This window comes from Periplaneta americana, chromosome 5 (assembly GCF_040183065.1).
Source record: "Periplaneta americana isolate PAMFEO1 chromosome 5, P.americana_PAMFEO1_priV1, whole genome shotgun sequence".
In the NCBI taxonomy this organism is placed as follows: Eukaryota; Metazoa; Arthropoda; class Insecta; order Blattodea; family Blattidae; genus Periplaneta; species Periplaneta americana.
Genome location: NC_091121.1, coordinates 61967940 through 61988916, shown reverse-complemented (window position 1 = coordinate 61988916; position 20977 = coordinate 61967940). Strand labels below are relative to the sequence as shown.

The 20977-nt window shown below is 35.6% G+C and overlaps 1 protein-coding gene across 1 annotated transcript in view; it reads right to left on the bottom strand.

Annotated features, from left to right (window-relative positions):
• Positions 1-20977, bottom strand: part of LOC138699730 (balbiani ring protein 3-like) — an 83289-nt gene that overhangs the window by 46416 nt on the left and 15896 nt on the right. The window contains exon 2 of the mRNA XM_069825833.1: positions 14346-14407. Coding sequence (XP_069681934.1) covers positions 14346-14400 — 55 coding nt within the window. The 5' untranslated portion in view covers positions 14401-14407. The remainder of the gene's footprint in view (positions 1-14345; positions 14408-20977) is intronic.

Below are 20977 nucleotides of genomic sequence, written 5' to 3'. Positions count from 1 at the left end.
AAAGAATGAAATTACACTTTATTTACGAGTATATCAAAGAAATCTTCTCTAACCTTCTGCAAACATATCTTAAGTCAAGGTATGGATAGAAACTTCACAAGAAGAGATTTAAATATCCTCTTATGTATGATATTTATTTGTTATCAAGATATTGAATTTTTTTTCCGCTTTCCTGTAAAATCGATTTTTTTAATATACGAGGTTGCTGTTCAACTCGATCGATATGTTCTTTGGTCTGTTAAAAAAAGTTATTTCCAATTGAGGAATTTTTTGTTCTCGTCACAATGGCACAAAGTGAAATCTGGATACTTACAAGCAGCAATATCAAATAATTTCCCGTCATTCACTTTAAATTGTAGAATCTTACTTGCCCTTTCACTTCCTCTATTATGAGAGAAAACACGGGCATTAAAGCACTTTCCAAATATCTTCTAATTTCTTTTGCTACCTTACTTGAAATCACATTCTCCGCTGGTTCTTTGCTTCCGCTCCTCTTCAGCTGCTGAGATCTTATGGAGTTAGTAAAATCTTCTCTGCTCTCGCAGAGATAATAATAATAATAAACAGAATCAACAAATCGTAATACAATCAACATTCAGTGTATTCCATCAGAATATATGAAGTATAAGAAATAAGACTGATGAACTCCTTGCATCCTTAGTTTCCGAACATTTAAATCCGAATGTGCTATGTATTACCGAACACCATATGAAACAACAGGAAATATTGTCTCTCTCACGGGAAGGATATAAATTAGGTGCTAGTTACTGCAGACAAACTCTTGAGGATGGAGGCGTGAGTGTATTTCTCAAATCGGACCTTAAATTAAAAAATATTGATCTTTCACATTTTTGCAAAGACAGGGATTTAGAAATTTGTGCTGTTGAATTAGAAAATGAAACATATAATTTCATTATAATATGTCTATATAGAGCACCATCTGGAGACTACGAAAATTTTATTCATTTATTGGAAAAGGCACTGGAATACTTACAGAAACTGAAACGTGAATGCATTATTTGCGGAGACATCAATGTCGATTATCTAACAGAAAGCTATAGGAAAGATCAACTAAATTCATTGCTAGCATCTTTCAATTTAATTTACACAGTAAACTTTCCGACCAGAATACAAGGGGATTCAGCTATTGCAATAGACAACATATTCATCGGAAAAGAAAAAATAGGTATATCTCAAACAACCCCAATAATTAAAAAATAGGTATATCTCAAACAACCCCAATAATTAATGGTCTTTCGGATCACGGTGCTCAACTCCTAAGTATAAATATGAACACATCATCAAAAAAACCAACTGAAGTGAGATTCAGAAATATAAACAGGGAATCATTAAATGATTTTGAAATAAATCTTAAAAATGAAACATGGGAATCAGTATACAGTCAAAGTGATATGAACAGTAAATTCAACGAGTTTCATTAAAACATTTCTAAATATTTTTTAATCTAGTTTTCCTGTAAAATATAAAAATGAAGCAATATGTAACAGTAGATGGATTATACAAGGTATTAAACTCTCATGCAAAACCAAGAGATCATTATACATACAGAGCAGAAATAGTAATGATACAAACTTAAAACAACACTATAAAAATTATTCAAAAATATTACACAAAGTAATTCAAAAAGCTAAAGAATTACACTATAATACAACAATACAAAACTCTGATAATAAAATCAAAACAACTTGGAACATAATTAAAAAAGAAAGTGGACGATCAAAAAGTAAGTAACAAACTATACCTTATATTTAACAATCTGAATTACCACAAGCTTACCAGAAGTCTTAACAGCATATCACATAGAGGCAGCAATTTATATAATAAACTTCCACAGAAAATCAAAGAACTTAACATAAGAAAATTCAAAAAAGAGGTAAAGAACATTTTATTAACACATATGCCATTTTGCACAAATGAATACCTAAATTTAAAATTTTAGAATTTAACGTTTCTTGATACTGCCCTTGACCATTTATGTTTCAGGTAACTCAGAGTTGAAGAAAAGACAGGGGAAAGCAAAAAGAGAAGATACTAGGTAGAACAGTGGAGACTGAAGATCAAGCTTGTCCTATATATTTTTTTTCTTTTTTTTTTCTCTCTTTTTTTTTTTTTTTTTTTTTTTTTGCATGTCACTTAATATTAAACTGTTAAATTTATTTAGAATTAAGTCTATTTTTGTATTATATTGTATGTTATGTCATTTTTCTTGTGTACTGACGACGCCATGAATGCTTGTAATTCTATTCGGCTAATAAAGATCTAATCTAATCTAATACAAAAACGTCAGACCCAAATGAAATTGCAAACATATTTAACAAATATTTTCTTACAATAACTGATAACCTCAACATCCCCCAAGATAATGTTACTAACAGTTTAGATTCTTTAACACAATATTTTCCGACAAAATTCCCAAATATTCAAATATTTCCAACAAACAAACAAGAAATAATTGCAATTATTAAAAATCTAAAGTAAAAAAACTCCTCAGGGTATGATGAAATAACAAGCAAAATATTAAAAGCGAGTTCACATATAGCTGGGCCATTAAGTTATTTATGTAACTATTCAATGTTCAATGGTATATTTCCCGAGAGATTAAAATATTCAGTGGTTATTCCTATCTTCAAAAAGGGAGAAACAACGTCTCCAGAAAATTACAGACCCATATCACTTCTGCCAGTCTTCTCCAAAATCTTTGAAAAAGTAATGTATAAAAGATTATATCATCATCTAGAAAGATACAACATTTTAGTCCCAGAACAATTTGGATTTAGGAAAAATAAAGGCACAGAAAATGCAACATTTAGTTTAACTGACAAAATTCTGGAGGCAGTAAATAAAAAATTACAAGTTGGAGGGATTTTCTGTGATTTATCCAAAGCATTTGACTGTATAAATCATAAAATGCTGCTAGATAAATTAGATTATTATGGAATTAAAGGTGTTGCACACCAATGGTTTAACTCATATCTCATAGATAGGAAACAGAAAGTTGAAATCAATACAACTATGAAATCTACATCGACATGGGGAACTATTAATAATGGAATTCCTCAAGGATCAATATTAGGTCCCCTACTTTTTCTAGTCTTTATAAATGATCTTGCCCCCCTTATAAAAGATGTAGGTCATCCCATATTATTTGCAGATGACACAAGTATAGTAATTACAACCAATAACTCCAACACATTCCAATCTTCAACAGAGGAAATTCTCTTCAAAATATGTGACTGGTTCTCAGTCAATAAATTAGTATTAAATTGTAACAAAACTAACATAATTCAATTTAAATCCTGTCCAAATTCAACGTCGCAAATTTCTAGCGCAATAATTAACAATAGATCCCTATTAGAAACAACAACAACCAAATTTCTTGGCTTAAAAATCGATAATGTGTTAAATTGGAAAAATCATATTAAAGAAATTACCCCCAAACTAAATTCAGCTTGTTTTGCTATTAGATCTATGCAAAAGATAGTAAATATCAATACCTTAAAAACAATATACTTTGCATACTTCCACTCGGTAATGAGTTTTGGAATAATATTCTGGGGAAATTCCACAGATAGTAACAATATATTTCTATTACAAAAAAGAGTAATTAGAATAATAGTAGGTGCCAAATCTAGGGAATCGTGTAGGACTATTTTCAAAAAACTACAAATAATGCCCATGGCTTGTCAGTATATCTTTTCATTAATAGTCTTCCTCGTATGTAATCGTGAAAACTTTGTAACTAATTCAACAGTTCATAGCATAAATACACGTCAAAAAAATGACTTTCATACTCCATCGGCAAGTCTATCGTGCTATCAAAAAGGAGTGCGTTATATGGCAGTACAATTTTTTAATAGCCTCCCTATCGATATAAAAAATGAAACTCAAAACATAAAATTATTTAGGGCCAAATTAAAGAAGTACCTAATTTCTCACGCCTTCTATTCTGTAGGTGAATTCATGACATTCAATAACACTTCATGAAATTGATACTAAAACTGTGTGTTGTACTAGTAGACTATATTGTAAATCTCGTCTGTATATATATCATCTAGACTGTGACTATAAATTAATATTTTATAATAGTATTAAGTTTTTGACTTGTTCCATATTCTAGCTGTAAGCATGTATGAATACCATGGAATGTTAATAAATACAATACAACAGATTTCTTCCTAGTCGATTTAGCGATTTTTCCGTCTATTCCATAATACAAAAGACATAACGGCACTAGAGCAAAACCCCAGATCACATATAGGTAGATTGCTCATTCCTATGTTAAAATCGGTTGCACTTTGAAGAGAACAACCGTCAGGATCGCCACTCGTCCGCCGTAAACGAACACGAGATGGCAGTATAGTCGCTAATGCAATTCAAATGGGAGTTATGACGCCACTCCTTATGCAACTAGATGGCAGCACAGTAAACCTGACAAAAGTTGTAGCCGTCAAAACCTAAACGCCGAGCAATCTGGATATATATGATCTAGGAGCAAAACAAAATGCTATACTGCAAGGACTCTCAACACTGTACTGCTGCCCGAGCATACTTCATCACTGAGTCACGCTCTCAAAACCGCCTCCCCCAAACCCACAACTCTTACAAATAAAGTAATAGCACCACTTCCTGAACTCTTGTAAGCTATTAGAAGGTACAAACAACAATACGTAGTAAGTCAAAATTAAATATAAGCTAATAAAACCTTAAATTTAATCATTTTTATTTAAATTATTTAAATCAGTGGTCGTCAGAACTCGCTGAAATGGGTAACGGGTAAGGAAGAAAGAGCCAGCAGCCACGGCTGCACACTAGTGTCTCTCTTATCCGCGGGTAAGAGACGCTAGCCCGAGGGTGCACTGTGCTGATGACCGCTGATTTAAACTTTAAGTCAATTGCGCTCCGGCGAAAATTTATTCCACGCGAATAAGTTTTCGTGTGCTTCAATATAATGAAATTTTGCAACTTTTATCCCTACCCAGAATAAATATAAAAAAAAAAATGTTTCGATCCACCACCTAAGCGACATCCATCATAGATACAAGTGCCCTACAATTTTCATGTTTGGTCTGAACACTGAATCAATGTTGGACGTAGGTCTATAGTCTGATTTGGTAATGGATGCAAATGAGCGTACAAGTGATCAGATGTTGGAGCCAACGTTGGATGTAACGTTGGACACACACTGCGACCACGCTTCCCGGCTTTATACGCATAAAACCTGTCTCTGGGCCACAGATGGCGATCGGGACAATTTTGTTGCGCAGAACGTAAGATATAAGGCATTCTAGTTTATAGTTATTGCGCTTGTTACTGTTCACAGACTGTTACATATACCGTTATGTTCCGAATAACTCTAATGTTAATAATTTGTTCAAGAAGATGGCCGAATACAGAAGAGTCTCTTTTATCAAGCCTAAACCGCGCCGAAGGTAACTTGGTTAATCGAAATTTAAGTAATTGAAAACCATCACTAATATTACATATATTTTCGTAAATGGATTTTATACACGATAATCGTAGACTTCGCCATAATTATCGTCGTCAACATCTTCATCATAACATCATGTATTACTGATTCAGTTATACGGCCTGTTCCATCTCTTCAGAAACTATTAAGTCCCTATTCTTCCTTCAGTTTGATAATGAAATTCCATATAAATAAAGGCATGAGACATAAATGTTCATGATCGGCCTTCTGTTATAGCAGAACCCCAAGACCATTATATAATTCAGTTACAAAAATTATCTAAGATTAGCATGTAATATTTCTTGGCTATATAAATTTGTAGTTGTCATTGATTATATTGTAATTTATTATACATCTAAAAACAATTGCATCGATTTTGTTAACAAATTTTAAATAAAAGAACTCATTTATAACGGCAACAGCAAGCAATAATGATATCCCAGTTGAGAATAAGCCCTGATTACATATAGGCTATATCAGATTTGCCATTGCCATGTTATGAAATGGCAGCATAGTAAAAAGAGAACAACCACCATTATCGAAAATAGATGTTTTGGTAACGACCGCTAGGTGGAAGTACTGCTGCAAGCTATTACTCAGTGCAATTCTATTAGGATTATAACGTGACTACTTTTACAGCCGCTAGATGGCAGCATAGTAAAACTGATAAAAGTTGTCTTTCAAGTCCATAAAGCTGATCAATCTGTTATATGTGATCTGGGGAGAAAGGTAAGAACTAACCATGACCTTCGTGGAGTGATTAAAAATCGCTTTGTTAGTGTGAGGTTGCATTATTGAATATAATATTATTATTATAGTTAACATTATAAAATCGTAGAATACAGTGTTAAATTAAAGAGTGCATACTTATATTTACATATTTAACGTAAAACGTTTAAGTGGATACCTATTCGCGAAAATGCCCATTACCATTTCTGTAATAGGCCTACCCTAAGCGAATTTTACTCCTTAGCGGGAGCGCGCCGATGTAATCCGCAACATATCATTGCTCCTTAGCCGCAGAGGGCCGATGCAACCGGCAACATAACATGAAAGATACAAGTAAAATAACTTTTAATAATGCAACAAACTTAATGATCTTTATTTATTTCATACACATAACTTACAAACATTCAAAGCCAAATACCAACCACTTAAGCGTTCCATTAATAAATTATAGGAGTTATATAAACTCCTGCCAACATTTTTATTCGAAGTATTGTCTCTATTTAAAAATTGTAAGTTCTGAGTCTCATATTTAAAATTATGTTTAAAGCACTTTCGTATTTAAGAAATTAAGAATATATGTCCATTCTTCCCTGTGTCACTCTTTCTTTTTTCTTTAGAAAGATTCATATTGTAGTACTTTGTTAGTAATGAAAAAGTTAACTCACTGACAATGTTTACATATCTGATTCCCCAGTATTCCATTCTTGAAAGTAGGCCTACTCATTTTTTGTTTAATATCGATGTTTAGTGTGTACAGTACGTAACCACAATTCAGTGTTGCCAAACAGGATTTCTTTTATTTATTTATTTTTTCAAATTCCTAAAACATATGTTTCGTCAATGAAACCAATATTTTCTGTAATATCTGTCGTAGATATAAAAATTTATAGGCTTACCATTAAAAGACAAGAGTCCAATAGAAACCTTATATTTCAGTAAACAGGCAATTCAAACGTCACCGCGGAGAGGGGCAAAAACATAAAAGTAGATTTTAAGGCTTACTTTAATGTTTTTTCTACTAGGCCTACGAAACTTCTCGGTCTTCTGTAACATATGAGATGAAGCTTTATACACTAAATACAATTTCTAGAACATATGCACATTTCACTATTTTATTTTCACAAATTAATCTTGGCAATTCGGATTATTTTCTTCCACATTCTACTTCAAATAGAAAGAAAAATACAAATGCGGTGTTATTTTGCTGTTACTTAAAAACGATAGTTTTTGCCTCCTTACCCTTTGAGATTACTATGCTGTTGACGTTATCAAACAGTAAGAAGCAGTTACTATCTATTTTTTCTCTTACGTCTTGGCAACAATGTTGACGCATTCCAAATTAATATATTAACGTAATGTTTTCGATAATATTATTAAAATGATGAATAACACAATCCCGAATATTATTTTTCTTCATGAAGAAACAAACCCTGGGAGACGATGAAAAAATGTGACCGGCTTTTTGGATTCGGTACGAATTGAGAAGTCCAAATCGTGAAAAAGAAGAAGAAATATTATTATTATTATTAAATATTCTACAAAATGTATTAAAGATAATAAGTAATTCTTATGACAAATATTATAATCGGAGATTCCTCTGCTCCAGTAGTTTCTTATCTTCTCCATTTAGGTATCGTATAGGAACATAATAAACGTGCTATAGTCGCGGAAATTAACGAATTGGTTATCTCATTAACAATGAAGAGTACGAGTATGCACGCAATCGACACAACGTATTATACCCAGTGATGTAGAAATTTCTTTTGTGCAAATATTGAGCAGCTTCACCGCTGTGGAGTAACGGTTAGTATATCTGATCGCGAAATGAGATGGCCCGGGTTCAAATCCTGATAGGGTCAAATCGTCTGGATGGGGTTTTCTTGTGGGTTTTCACTCAACCCATTAAGAACAAATGCTGGGTAACTTTCAGCGCTGGACCCTGGACTCATTTCGCCTTCATTTCAGTCAGACGCTAGATAATCATCGCTGTTGATAAAGAAATTAAAAATATCTTGCAGTAGTTTGAAAAATAAATGTTTAAGTTATATATATACATATACATTCATTCATTCATTCATAATTTTCTGCCGAAAGATATGTCCTTCACCACAAACACAGCATTGTCCAATCGTCTAACTTTTTTACCTTTCTCTTCGTCTCCACTACGATTCATAATTTATGTAATTATTACATAAATTGTGAGTTCATACAATTTGAGAAAACAATATTATGTGTAAGTCTTGGAAATAAAAACTTTCTTTACACTTGATATACTGTACATTTAACTTAAAATTTTAATTGACTGTATCCAAAAATAATTTAGATGTGAAGAATTTTTTTTTTTTTTTGAAGACGGCAACAGTGAGTAAGTATTGTAATCCCCTGCGATGGCTGAATGGTCAGCCTTCAGCCTATCACGCAGGGGATTCAGGTTCGAGTTCTGGTCAGATCTGGAATTTTTCATTGAAAAATTCATAGTCACACTTATGGAGAACAAGATACCAGTTGGGATTTATCTCGGATTTCTTCAGTTTCCCCAACATCTCTCTATTTCGTGACGAAATTTTCGTCATGATTCCATATCCCCGAACGCCGGCTGGCGGCGCATGAAAGGGGGGGGGGAACTGGCCTATGTCTGTTTTTTTCGAAAGATGGGACATGACCGTTAAGCGGCCGTGCTTAGAACTAAACTACAGCGCTACGTTGCCAATTTGGGCGACCACACGATCAACTGATGCAAACTTCCAGCTGATGTTAAAACATTCATTTACAATAAAATTGGCGCGAATATATGAAAACAATATTAAAAATAGACAGAGAATGAAGTACGAAACGTATTAATAGCTAACAATGTATGCATCAATAAATGCGCCAAGAGAGCACTCGCACTTACCACGTGGGAACTGTAACATTGGCAACTCAGTCGTTACCATAGCAACAGTCCTCCCACGCTATGTGATATTCAGTTGTTTTTTCGATCGCAGCCCTATAATATCATGCCACATCTTTCGAAGAAAAATAAGTAAGGGACGAGTGGGATGGCTTACTCGAAAGCTGGCTACGCAGCTAACCTTAGTGTAGTCAGCCGGTGTGGGTTTTGAATGCACCTAGCTTGAGAGTTAGCGCAATAGATCTTGAAAGGTCGTAGTGCTGCGTCGTAGTAACTCCCGCCAATAAATCCAATTCAGTTCAAGTAATGTAAGCAAGTCCGTGTCATTACAAGTTATTTTCATCACTCTAGTCTAGTTCATCATTCACGATCTTTTTATCCGTTTTACCTCTCCCGTAGTACCGATTTGTAGACCACTGCAGTATATGAGTGGAAGGAGAGGCTATTGGCTCTGAATCAACACATTACGGACCTCCCTGATGTGGGATTTGCACAATGCAGGACACCGTAGAGACATCGCAGGACAATCACAAGGCAACAGATGAATTTATTCCATTGCCTGCGCCAGGAATCGAACCACGGACCGCTGGGACGGACAGCGCGTATGCTACCTCAGATCCACCGCGGCGAAAAGGATTTTCCTTTTCAGTTCAAAGAAATGAAGTCGGAAATATGAAAGACATAAAAGAAGAAAGACAAAAAAGAAAGGAAGGAAGCAGCACTTGAATAATCGACACCGTATTATACTCGTAATTTAAAATGCTATTGTATCGAAAAGAAGAATCACCAGACATATTTCTGTTCTCAAGGTGGCATTAATGAAATGGATCTTGGGCTTGCAGATAATTGGGATGTGAATCCATAGCTCTGGGAAGATCCTGTCGCGGGAGTGTGGGGGAACTGAAGTTCCGGGTGACCGAGTGACATCGTAACGGAGCGCGACCCACTCTCGGCCAGGCTCGAACCCGTAATATGACGTGCTGCTGCAACTCAGCTTCTTTCATTACGACGTCGTCGCAAGTAACCTCGTTAACCTTCTCGGAAAAATCACAACTCATCGCCGATGAATGATTTTTGAGTTACAAGCACGATAATTACAGCAGTACAATAAAATAAGTTAATTTATTCACCCGTTATATAAGAATATAAATAAGAAGTTACGTGTAATTTTAAGATTAATATTATTAAAACTGTTGATCTTAAAAGTTTATAAATGCAAAGACGATAAACGTAATACAAACCATGCGAACCACATTACACTGAGAACTCTTCACAGAAATTGAAAAGTCATATTTAGACTAAATTATAATCATAATTTATTATCTGAAGCTTTGGTCGTAAATGTGAAGTACAAGAGAGACTTGACTAGTTAGATGCAGATATCAGATAACTCGAGTTCGAATTTCGGAAGGTCCAAGTGGAATTTATGGTGGACAAAGTCAGTGCGTAGATTTTCGCAGGGTACTTCCGTTTTCTCTACAGCATTCCTTCATTGCTCATCATATCATCATGCGATACCATGTTTATCGCCTTCTATGAAGCACCGAGGGCAACGCTACGGTGGCAAAAGGATTAAATGAGAAGCACAGGAACGCCATTTCGTAGCACTTTATAAAATCACTCGGCTATCGATAACCTAGAAAATGAAAGAGAACTCCAGTGAGCCTTGGTAAACCGTTTTACCACAAATTTGGTCCACGTAAAATACTAATTATTTTGTACCTTTTGTATCTATTTATTTTTGGTCCAATTTTCGCAAAAGACGAATATTTTCCTGAACAAAATATGCAATATAGGCCTAAATGATGTAAAAATTTGTATTTTACCATGGAGCTCACTTTACCGTTCCCTTCGATTTACTAGGTTATCCGAGTTATTTTATGGTGCTACGAAATGGCGTTCGTGTGCTTATCATTTTCTGCGAAAAAAAAAAAAAAGACTATATACAGTTCCGGCGCGTCACTCTAAGAAGGGGACGCAGAGTGAAAGACGCAGTCAAGTATCCGCCACTGCATAAAAAGAAGAAAGATGCAGAAATCATTGTCAGTAATTACTATACAACATTTCAGTTAAATAGACGTGACTCATGTTACACAGAAATACACTCACTCCTGCATTTACTCTTATTTTTTTAAAATTAGGTACCCTCATAATATTAATCCGTAGCGCTACAGCCCATGAAGGGCCAAGATCGACCAGCCGGCTGCTGGCCTGACGTCCACAGGTGGACGATCATCCAACCGGAAACGAGGTATCGTGTGGTTAGCACGATGATCCCCCCAGCCGTTATAGCTGGTTTTCGAAACCGGATTTTCGCTACCTATCGTAGCTCCCCAAGTGCATCACGATGCTGGGTGAGCACTGGTCCCACACACTGGCCGAAATTTCAAATATAAAATATGCCTTGTATAATTTTTAAATAGATTAGTCTATCATTATACAACAATTTAGTTACAAAATATTATAGACCCAACAATTTTCATTATGTGTGACTCGTATTACACGTATGTGGTCTCTGTGAAACCATAATTTCTTAAGTTCAAAGTTCAACAGATGATTTCTTCAATATGAAGTCACAAAAACGTTGCTATTATTATGACAAATATATCTAGATTCATTAATATTTACCTCTTTATAATGTTGAGAGAGAAATTTTACGTAAAAAATTTCTTCTGTTACGTATATGAAGTGACTCATTCGATTTTTGGTTTGTTCACTGTGAAGGGAGATGTAGGCTAACGTTGGCTATTACGTCATCGTCCATATGTCTGCCAGAAATATTTCAGCTCACACAAGACGGATTTTGTGAAACATAAGTATATTTTTTGATTTCTCAAAATTTTTCGTCAGATTCAAAGATTTGTTAAAATATTATTTCGTATATTTGCCATAAAATTATTTTATATAATATTTTAGTTATATGTGCGGATATAAAGAAAATTTGTGTCGTTGTCATTATATGCGTCAGACGTAACCGTTGACTGGAAATCCCGACATGTACTTGTTTCGAAATAGCGGATTTGCTAATTTCTGAGGCGTGCGTAGGAAATCATTAAGAGCAGAATTAGGAAACTTTAGTATGATGCCATTTAGAAATAATTCTTGTTCGACATTTGCTGTATGTTCAGAAATAATGAAATACCAAACAGTGAAAAGTTTCATCATCATCATCATCATCATCATCATTCACGAAATATAATTGTTGACCTGTTCCGGTGACAAGTAGCTTCAACCGAAGTTCTAACTTGTTGCTAACCTCATAAATAGAAACGTTAGGGGGCGCACTCTCAGCCATACTTCTCATGCAGATGGCCGGCCTGTCACGGAAAGTAAGAGAATGACATATGAACAATTAGAAATAACAAAATTGTTAACTTGTAACTCGTACACCTATAATTAAAGTTTGATTCCTACTGTAAAAAATTGTTATGAAGTTCATTTTAAGGTTTGCTTTTCAATAAAATTACAGACGCTGTTAATTATGGTGGACCATGACAAGTGTTAATATTAGTGGATTCTCAACCGGTTAAACAACTCATTTCTATCGAGTACAGTACGCAATTCAGGAACGTTCATATACTATGTAGACCTATAATATTTTGAATGCGAAGTAATGAGAAATCAATATGTAATTTTCATGAACCATAATGGGACAAACATCTGTTTTAATGTTTTAATCTTAAACCATTTAATTCTTATCTTTCTTGCTGTGTGAGGTGCATTAATCGAACTAATAGACTGAAAGAAACAATGAAACGCGAATTCATATTAATTGTTAACAAGTACAGTTCTCATCCTCAGTACTTGTGAATCAGCAGCAGAACAACTGAACATTTTTTTGTGAAAAAATTTCCACATGGTGTAAGCAATGGCGAGTAATTATGAATCCTCAAAAATCAAATTTAGTCAGATTTACTTATAAGAGAAACACCGTAAATTATCCAGTAATATTAGGTGGTTCAATAGTACCAATGACTCAATCTGTCAGATATCTTGGATTAATCTTAGATAGTAAACTTACTTGGCATAACCACATATCAGCTCTTGTTAAAAGAATTAGACACAGAATCTACCTGCTAAAACACATTATTCAAGGCAGGTCTCCATTGCCTCTACACTACAAGAGACTTGTCTATATTTCAATTGTGCGCCCTGTGTGGCAATATGGATGTTCAATTTGGGGATCTGCTTCTGCATCACAAATAATGCAGGTCATGCAAAATCGCTATTTGAGGCTGATGTCTGGTGCACCTTGGTATATTAGCAACAAGAACCTGCACGATGATCTCTGTATTCCTGAAGTGATGGAGGTCCTAGGACTGAGCTACATCAGACTGTACAACTCCTTCCTAAACCACATGAATTCGCTACTTCGAGTAATTGTCACTAATCCACCACAAGATCCAGCACATAGACGACTAAAAAGAAAACGGGATAGTGATATAAGACTGTAGGGTACTTTTGGGATTGCCAGTGGGCAGTGCTCATAAACAAGTGTCAAGTTATTTTGTTTTCCTTTCTCTGTTTCTGTTACTCCCAACTATACTGTATTTATTTATGTACAATAAAGTTTACTTACTTATAAAAAAAAGTACAGTTCTCTATGTTGTTAGAGGCGGAATAGAAGCAAACCACTTTCCATGAAATATAATTATTCTTATTAGAAAATAACTTCCAAATATACTCCGTAAATGAAAATGTGCGTATTTTTATATGCTTGTAAACTACTGTGGAATAATTCTGCGAAACCGTTTCATCTACCACACATTTTATTTTGAATCATCAGAAATAAACTGTCTGTCTTTCTGTGGATGGCTTTCATACATCCCTAGAGCTAGACGGACTTACTTTAAGCCCATATTTGGACTATACCGGGGGCCTCGACTATACCCACATTGTGAACGTCAATAGCAAGGAAACAGGACAATACTGACCCTCTGCTTAAGAAAAAACAAGACAAACAAACATGAATTCCTTGAAAGGGATTCGAATCCACCACGATTTTCAGTTACATACGGAGTTACAGTTTGTCTGTGCCGTTGCGTACACCCAAATCAGCAAAATCTCATATTATAAAATTAAAACGAATACATTAATACATAAAGAAATACTAGATTTGAACTATTTGAAAATTAAAGATGACCCACTTTCATTGTCATCCCTTCCAACTGAGGACTGACGAGTTTGTTTCCGAGCATCGTGTAACATGGCCCACACAAAGTACCGTTATTCACTCACCCGAAGCAGCGAGTGCGGTCACAACCAGCAACAGAAGAACGAGACACAGCTTCATCGCGGTCCTGCCAACACAGAGAAAAAGAAAAGATTACTTTAACATTGATGAACTCTTGCTGCTGTCGCAAGCAAAGACGTTTTATAGTTTAACCGTCGCAAGCTCTTCCATCTGTATCACTCATACCCATTAGTTTGGGACGTGAATCCCGAAAGGAGCAAGTGGGAACAGCGCAGCACCCGAGGTATTTCGTCACGGCCGTGCTCATGATTTCTCTCGCAGGAAGTGAAACGAGCTAGAAAGCGGCAGTTCCTGTTCACGATATAAACACAAGATTACAGACATTTAAGCTGCATATTTCTAAAATATTCTTCTTAAAATTAAAGTAACGTTTACAAGAAAACTTCAAATATATTGCCGCAATACTTTGAAATATGTTAATTCTACACGTTTTGTGTTCAGAACCAGACCATTCTTATTAATCACACACTTAGGCCTACTAAATTGGTAACATATATTTGTAATACAAATTTTTATGAGAAATTGGAGATCTGTTTATCATGTGGAAAGAGAACCTTTTCTGTGTCGTTCTGTATCGTCTCAAGCAGAGGTCTTTGACCATGCTCACAACATTCCCATCGAGATTCCATTCGTGAGATCAGAAAGTTAATGTCGCATTCCATCTCATTCCACTCCATCTCATCCACGAAGGATTGCCTATTAACGTCGATATTTTACACTATGTTCAATTATTATTATTCAGGTATAGACGAAGTGCGGTAAAATCCTCGTAACATGCCATGACGCCGATCTTCTGTTCGAGATAGCACAGGCTCACTATAATGAACAAACATTCATGTTCTAGGTAGGATTCAAACCCTCAACCGTGGACTTTGCATTGTTGAAGATGCGTCTTAATCCATGGTGTACTCCATACCATTGATTCTGCACGACCGATATACGGTAAATTTAATTACAATATCTTCAGTAATACCAGATTTTTTTATCCAGTTGATAGTTACACACCAAATTTTCGAAGAATAAGCAAATTACGCCTTTAATCCTTTTGATGGCGTGTTGAATAGTCTTCGTTGAAAATGTGTTGTTTGGAATGGAATGGAATTTTCGGGAGGAGGTCACTACTCTGCACTACCCCAGCACTCCGACCTTTCACGATCTATTACGCTAACCTTCAAGCTAGGCTCATTTCCAAACCCACACCGACTGACTACACTCAGGTTCGCTGCGTACCAAGGTTTCGAGTAAGCCACCCCATTCGTCTCTTTGTGTCACCAGCCGACGTTCGGGAAATTCTATGAATGATGACAAAATGGAGAAATGTTGACGGAATGATGTACATGCCTAATTATAGGGAAACGGGAGAATTCTGAAAAAAAAAAAAACCCAACTGCGACCATGTCCGCCGTAAGTGTCACTATGGATTTTTCAATGAAAAATCCCAGGTCTGAGCGGGACTCGAACCCGGACCACATTCGTGACAGGCTGAAGGTCTGACTACTCAGAAACCGCAAGAGAAATGTGTTGTTTAGTTTATGTTTATTTAATTTCGTGCATAGAAGTTCCTTTATGGTTTGAAATGTGTGTGTATTCAATGCCTACCCACTTAAGTGATTCGGGTTCCGCATATTGCGGATAGATAGCAGGATTTGACCCATTTTTAAATTGCACACCACTTCGGCGGGCTACGCTGTGATGTGTATCTGTGGAGAGTTATATCGTGTACTAGGGTGAGTGAATGTATGTGTTAGTGTAAGTGTAGTGTAGGGAATGGGTGAGGATGATGATGAAGGTGAGGAAGGGAGTAGGGGAAACCCGGTGCCGACACGTAGCCTACTCCTGTCGAATAGCACCAAGGAGGCCGCCATCCGACTGACGAATCACACTATCAACAGTGTCATATGACTTCTCTTCTTATGAACTGCGGAGAGATTTGGGATTCAACCTAGACATACTGATACACAATCTAGAGATTAGAAGTTGTGCACTGCCACTTCTCCTAATCCCGATGTATATATTTTACATGAAAATCTGTGACTCCGCCGGGAATCGAACCCGAGCCGGCTTGTCTGAAGGCACAGCTAACTCGGCGGACTTAGTTTGAAATGTAGTTGATCATAAAATACAAGGAGGTATGTCGCACATCTCATTAATCTCCGTTTCCTAACACAGGCCTTCCAACCGATATAGTAAATTTAATTGCTAGTGTTTTAGACTAGTTGCCGTATAAATTCTGTGATACTTCTTTTTAGTTTTCTGCACTACGTGACATAAAAGATCAGAAGTTATGATTATTAGTTATCCCATCTTTGTTCCTTTAAAGTGCAGTAACATGTTACCTGCTTGGGTTTTTTTCCGGGGTTTTCCCTAAACGCATTACGAGCAAATGCTGGGTAACTTTCGGCGCTGGATCCTGGACTCATTTCGCTGGGATTATTACCTTATTTCATTCAAACGCTAGATAACCATCGCAGTAGATAAAACGTCATAAAAACCAATTAAAAATATTCGTACTGTTTTGCAGACTAGTGTAGCGGAAGTAGTACAGTGTGGCCATAAAGTCCTTATAAATAACATAACAAGAGTTTATTACAAAGAAACTACTAGAGCTATAGCTGATATGGTTTGTGGCCAAAGAAGGACAAACTCATAAAGTTTTGTTACAATGTCAATGCACTTTCACATGTGCACCCCTTGTCGCTCATAGAATATCTAAGCAATATTCAATTTCGCGCCATGTGTTGTGAAACATTTCTTGTCAACAGCATCAGTTATCCTATTCTCAGTGTGTCCAGGTCAAGTACACGTGTTGATACATAACCATTGACATAACCTCACAGGGAAAGTCTAGGTGGTTATGTCTCGCGATCGTGATAGCCAGGGTGTCGGACCGTCGCGCCCAATCCACCTGTCAGGAAATATCTCATCCAGGAACTCTCGAACGAGTAATCTTGCTGGAAAATCTTCATGGGTTTCAAGTCATCAACTTGAAGTGCCACATAGTGTTGCATCAACTACAGGTAAATAGGCCTATCAGCTGTTATTGTATGCTGGCAAAAAAAAAAATGAGCTTTGACTTTGTCATGCATCAACCCGCACCAAACATTGAATTCAGGGCTATTCCTCTCATGTGTTATGATGAAATGTGGATTTTCTGAACTCCATATTCGTACATTGTGCCAGTTCATTTTCCAGGAGATGCAGAAAGTAGACTCGTCTGGAAAACACACGCGCTACAGGTACTCACTGTCGTCTTCCATCCGTTGCAAAATCTCGGTCGCAAAACAATTTTATGAGCTTGTCTTTCTTTTGCCACAAACCACACACTTATACCTGTAATAGTTTCATTATAATAAACATTTGTAATGCTGGAAAGACTTTATGGCCACGCTATATTTTATTTAACGACATTTTCAAGAGCAGAGGTTAATCAATGTCGAAATTCAATGTCTGAGAGAAATCGCCGACAAATTTTGCCTAGAACTCTTTGAAAGAAACAAGATTATTTTACGTGCTGTAAATCTACAAGACTGGCTTCCCAGCCTTATTTCCCTCTCTGAAGACGTCATCTAAAGATTTTATGGCAATTTAAAATCCATTGTCCAGGGAAAAATTTAACACAATTATTTCGAACATGAATAACGATCATTCGGCTAACTCTATGGAAATAGAATATACTCGTATTATTATTGTTATTAACAGTATTATTATTACTATTATTATTATTATTATTATTATTATTATTATTATTATTAACTTATCATTATTAACTTATCATTACTAATTTAACATTATTATTTGCATCATATGTATATGAGCCTGATGGATACACTGCTTTTCCAAGGCTACATCATTATTAGTTTTGAAGTTACAAAACCAACAAGTAAAACAATGATAGGCTATTATCTGTGGGGAGAAAGGCATTATTGTTGGGCTGGTCTATTTATTAGTGAAAAGAATGGATTCGTTAATTTATAGTTCATTTTCTTTTATGCTAAACTTTTCACTATCATCATCATCATCATCATCGTCATCATCACATCATCATCATCATCATCATCATGATCTCTTCATGGATTAGGAGATTTCTCCTGTTCCGGATTAGATATCTGAAACTTACAATAATTACTATGTCCTCTAGCCGCATTACGAATGCTGCGTATGGTGGGGCTGCCACTTCGGCTTTGGTCAGGTACAATTTTTCTGTCAGAGTGTCCTTCCTAATAATAATAATAATAATAATAATAATAATAATAATAATAATAATAATAATAATAATAATAATAATTCTAAATTAAAATATTATTGTATTTGCATCTGAAATCGAGAGAGAGAGAGAGAGAGAGGAGGGTGAAATTTTGAATCCTGGATTGGAGATCTTTCTCTTCCCTGAATGACCCCCTGAATTCGTCACTAATCGGTACAGATTAAAATTAATAAATCCTTAAATAGGCTATTATTATTATTATTAGTATTATTATTATTATTATTACTAGTATTATTTCATAATTCCACTCTCCGTAAGAACTTCAAATATGAAATAGCATTACGTAACACTTAAATTAAAGATATGACTCAACTGAAAGATGATGAATTAGTTATAAGTTGATCCCGGATTTATATATATATATATATATATATATATCTATATATATATATATATATCTATATATATATATATATCGGGGTGGAAGTGAAAATAAATAATCTTGCAGATTAAAAGGGACGGTAGGGTACATGTAAAGGAATAGAAAACCTGTATTACGTTTCGTGATTAAATGGAGTGTTAATTAGAAAATTAACCTGTATTACGTTTCGTGATTAAATGGAGTGTTAATTAGAAAATTAAGTTCGAAGTTTCAGCAGTCTGGCAACAACGCCGCTAACACAGTCTTCTTTCTTCTCGTAATACAGATGTAAGAGTTCAATGAACTCAGACCTGTCTCTATACACGAAACTCCCTCTCTCGCTACGACGATCCAATCTGCTCACATCGTTCAGTGGCTTGAAATTAGTGGTTTTTAATTAAATTTACAAGAAAACCGTTGACGCTATTGAAAAACGTCAGAGGGATAAATTATTCTTCATTAGATTTTCTATCGATACGGACAAAAATCACGATTCTACTCGCAATAGTTACCGATTAAAAGTGTATTAAACATTTGGGAAAAATACTTTTTTTCTGAGAGAATTACGCACTTTCCACCAATATGATATTACATTTGTGTTTGTTGTAGTGTTTTTATATTGCAGTTTTACTCCTGGTGGACATTACGACGAAGTGAAGAGAAGCATTTGAAATGAGAATATGGAGAAGGATGGAGCGTGTGAAATGAACAGACAGAATAAGAAACAAAGCTGTATTGGAAAGAGTGGGTGAAGAAAGAATGATGCTGAAACTGATCAGGAAGAGAAAAAAGGAATGGATGAAGAGTTCGGTGCAGAAGAATATATCAGATGATAAACGACATTAAGATATATGGATCATATGCGGATACTAAGAGGAAGGCAGAAAATAGGAAAGACTGGATAATGCTGGGTTTGCAGTGAAAGACCTACCCTTGGGCAGAACACTATGATTGAATGAATCAATACTGATACTTGACCTTTTTAAAACTCATATAAAGATAATGAGTATTGAATACAAATTGTAATTACAGATAGTTCAGTAATTCACGTTTACGTAAATTTGGCGACCTCTATAATTATACCGATTCACTTGCGCTTTTATAGTACAAGGTTAGTATGCAATCCCGCATATTCATAGTCGATTCCGTAAACTCAATGCCCATAATCAGATCTGAAATATGAAAGGTAATAATATACCTTACACATTAAATCAGTTGATTAAGTCGTGTAGCCTATAGTAAAGTTGCGAGTAAGATCCTCACACGTTAAATGGTTTTTTTAATATTCGTATTTTAATGTGAGAACCATGGAATATTGACAAAGTTCTTCGTCATTGATTCAACACTATTTTAGTAACTTCAGAATGTAGAATATTAAAAAATAATAAATCACGAGTGCTTGCAATTAATTGGGGTTGACACTTTGCGGCTCGTCATGTGAAATTTGCTGGTGAGGTGTCGTAAATGCATTGCATAAGGTCAGCAGTTCAACCATCTATTGTGACAAATGTAGACTACTTTCAATGCTGACGCTTTAAATACTTATAAATAAACACAGTACAGTACGATTATTTAGTCCTGACAGTCGCCGCAGATGTGCGCCTGGGTCAGGCGAGTCCATTTAGTTACGCCAAGGGATGTTTGGGTTAGTCTCTCGCTTGCCTTCGGAGCGATCGGATGTCACACGTGCGGTAGAGCGGTATGTTTCTAGTACAGTTAAGCTGTACTCCATTCCTTTACCGACCACTCGCCCTTATCTCTACTCCGGAGCTCGCTTCACTACTCCTATTACTTCCCCTCTTTCGCGTCGCTGAGGTGTCAGGACTAAATAATCGGTCTGTATGTTAGAATGTATCTACTGAGTACAACATAACCTACTATAGGTGCTTCCTTCATTAGAATTTTTGAATTAAGAAAGTAGGGTAAAGTTGCCTAATGCCGTGATACCCCTAATTCCGTGATACGTTTCTTTCACTGAATGTCACAGGATT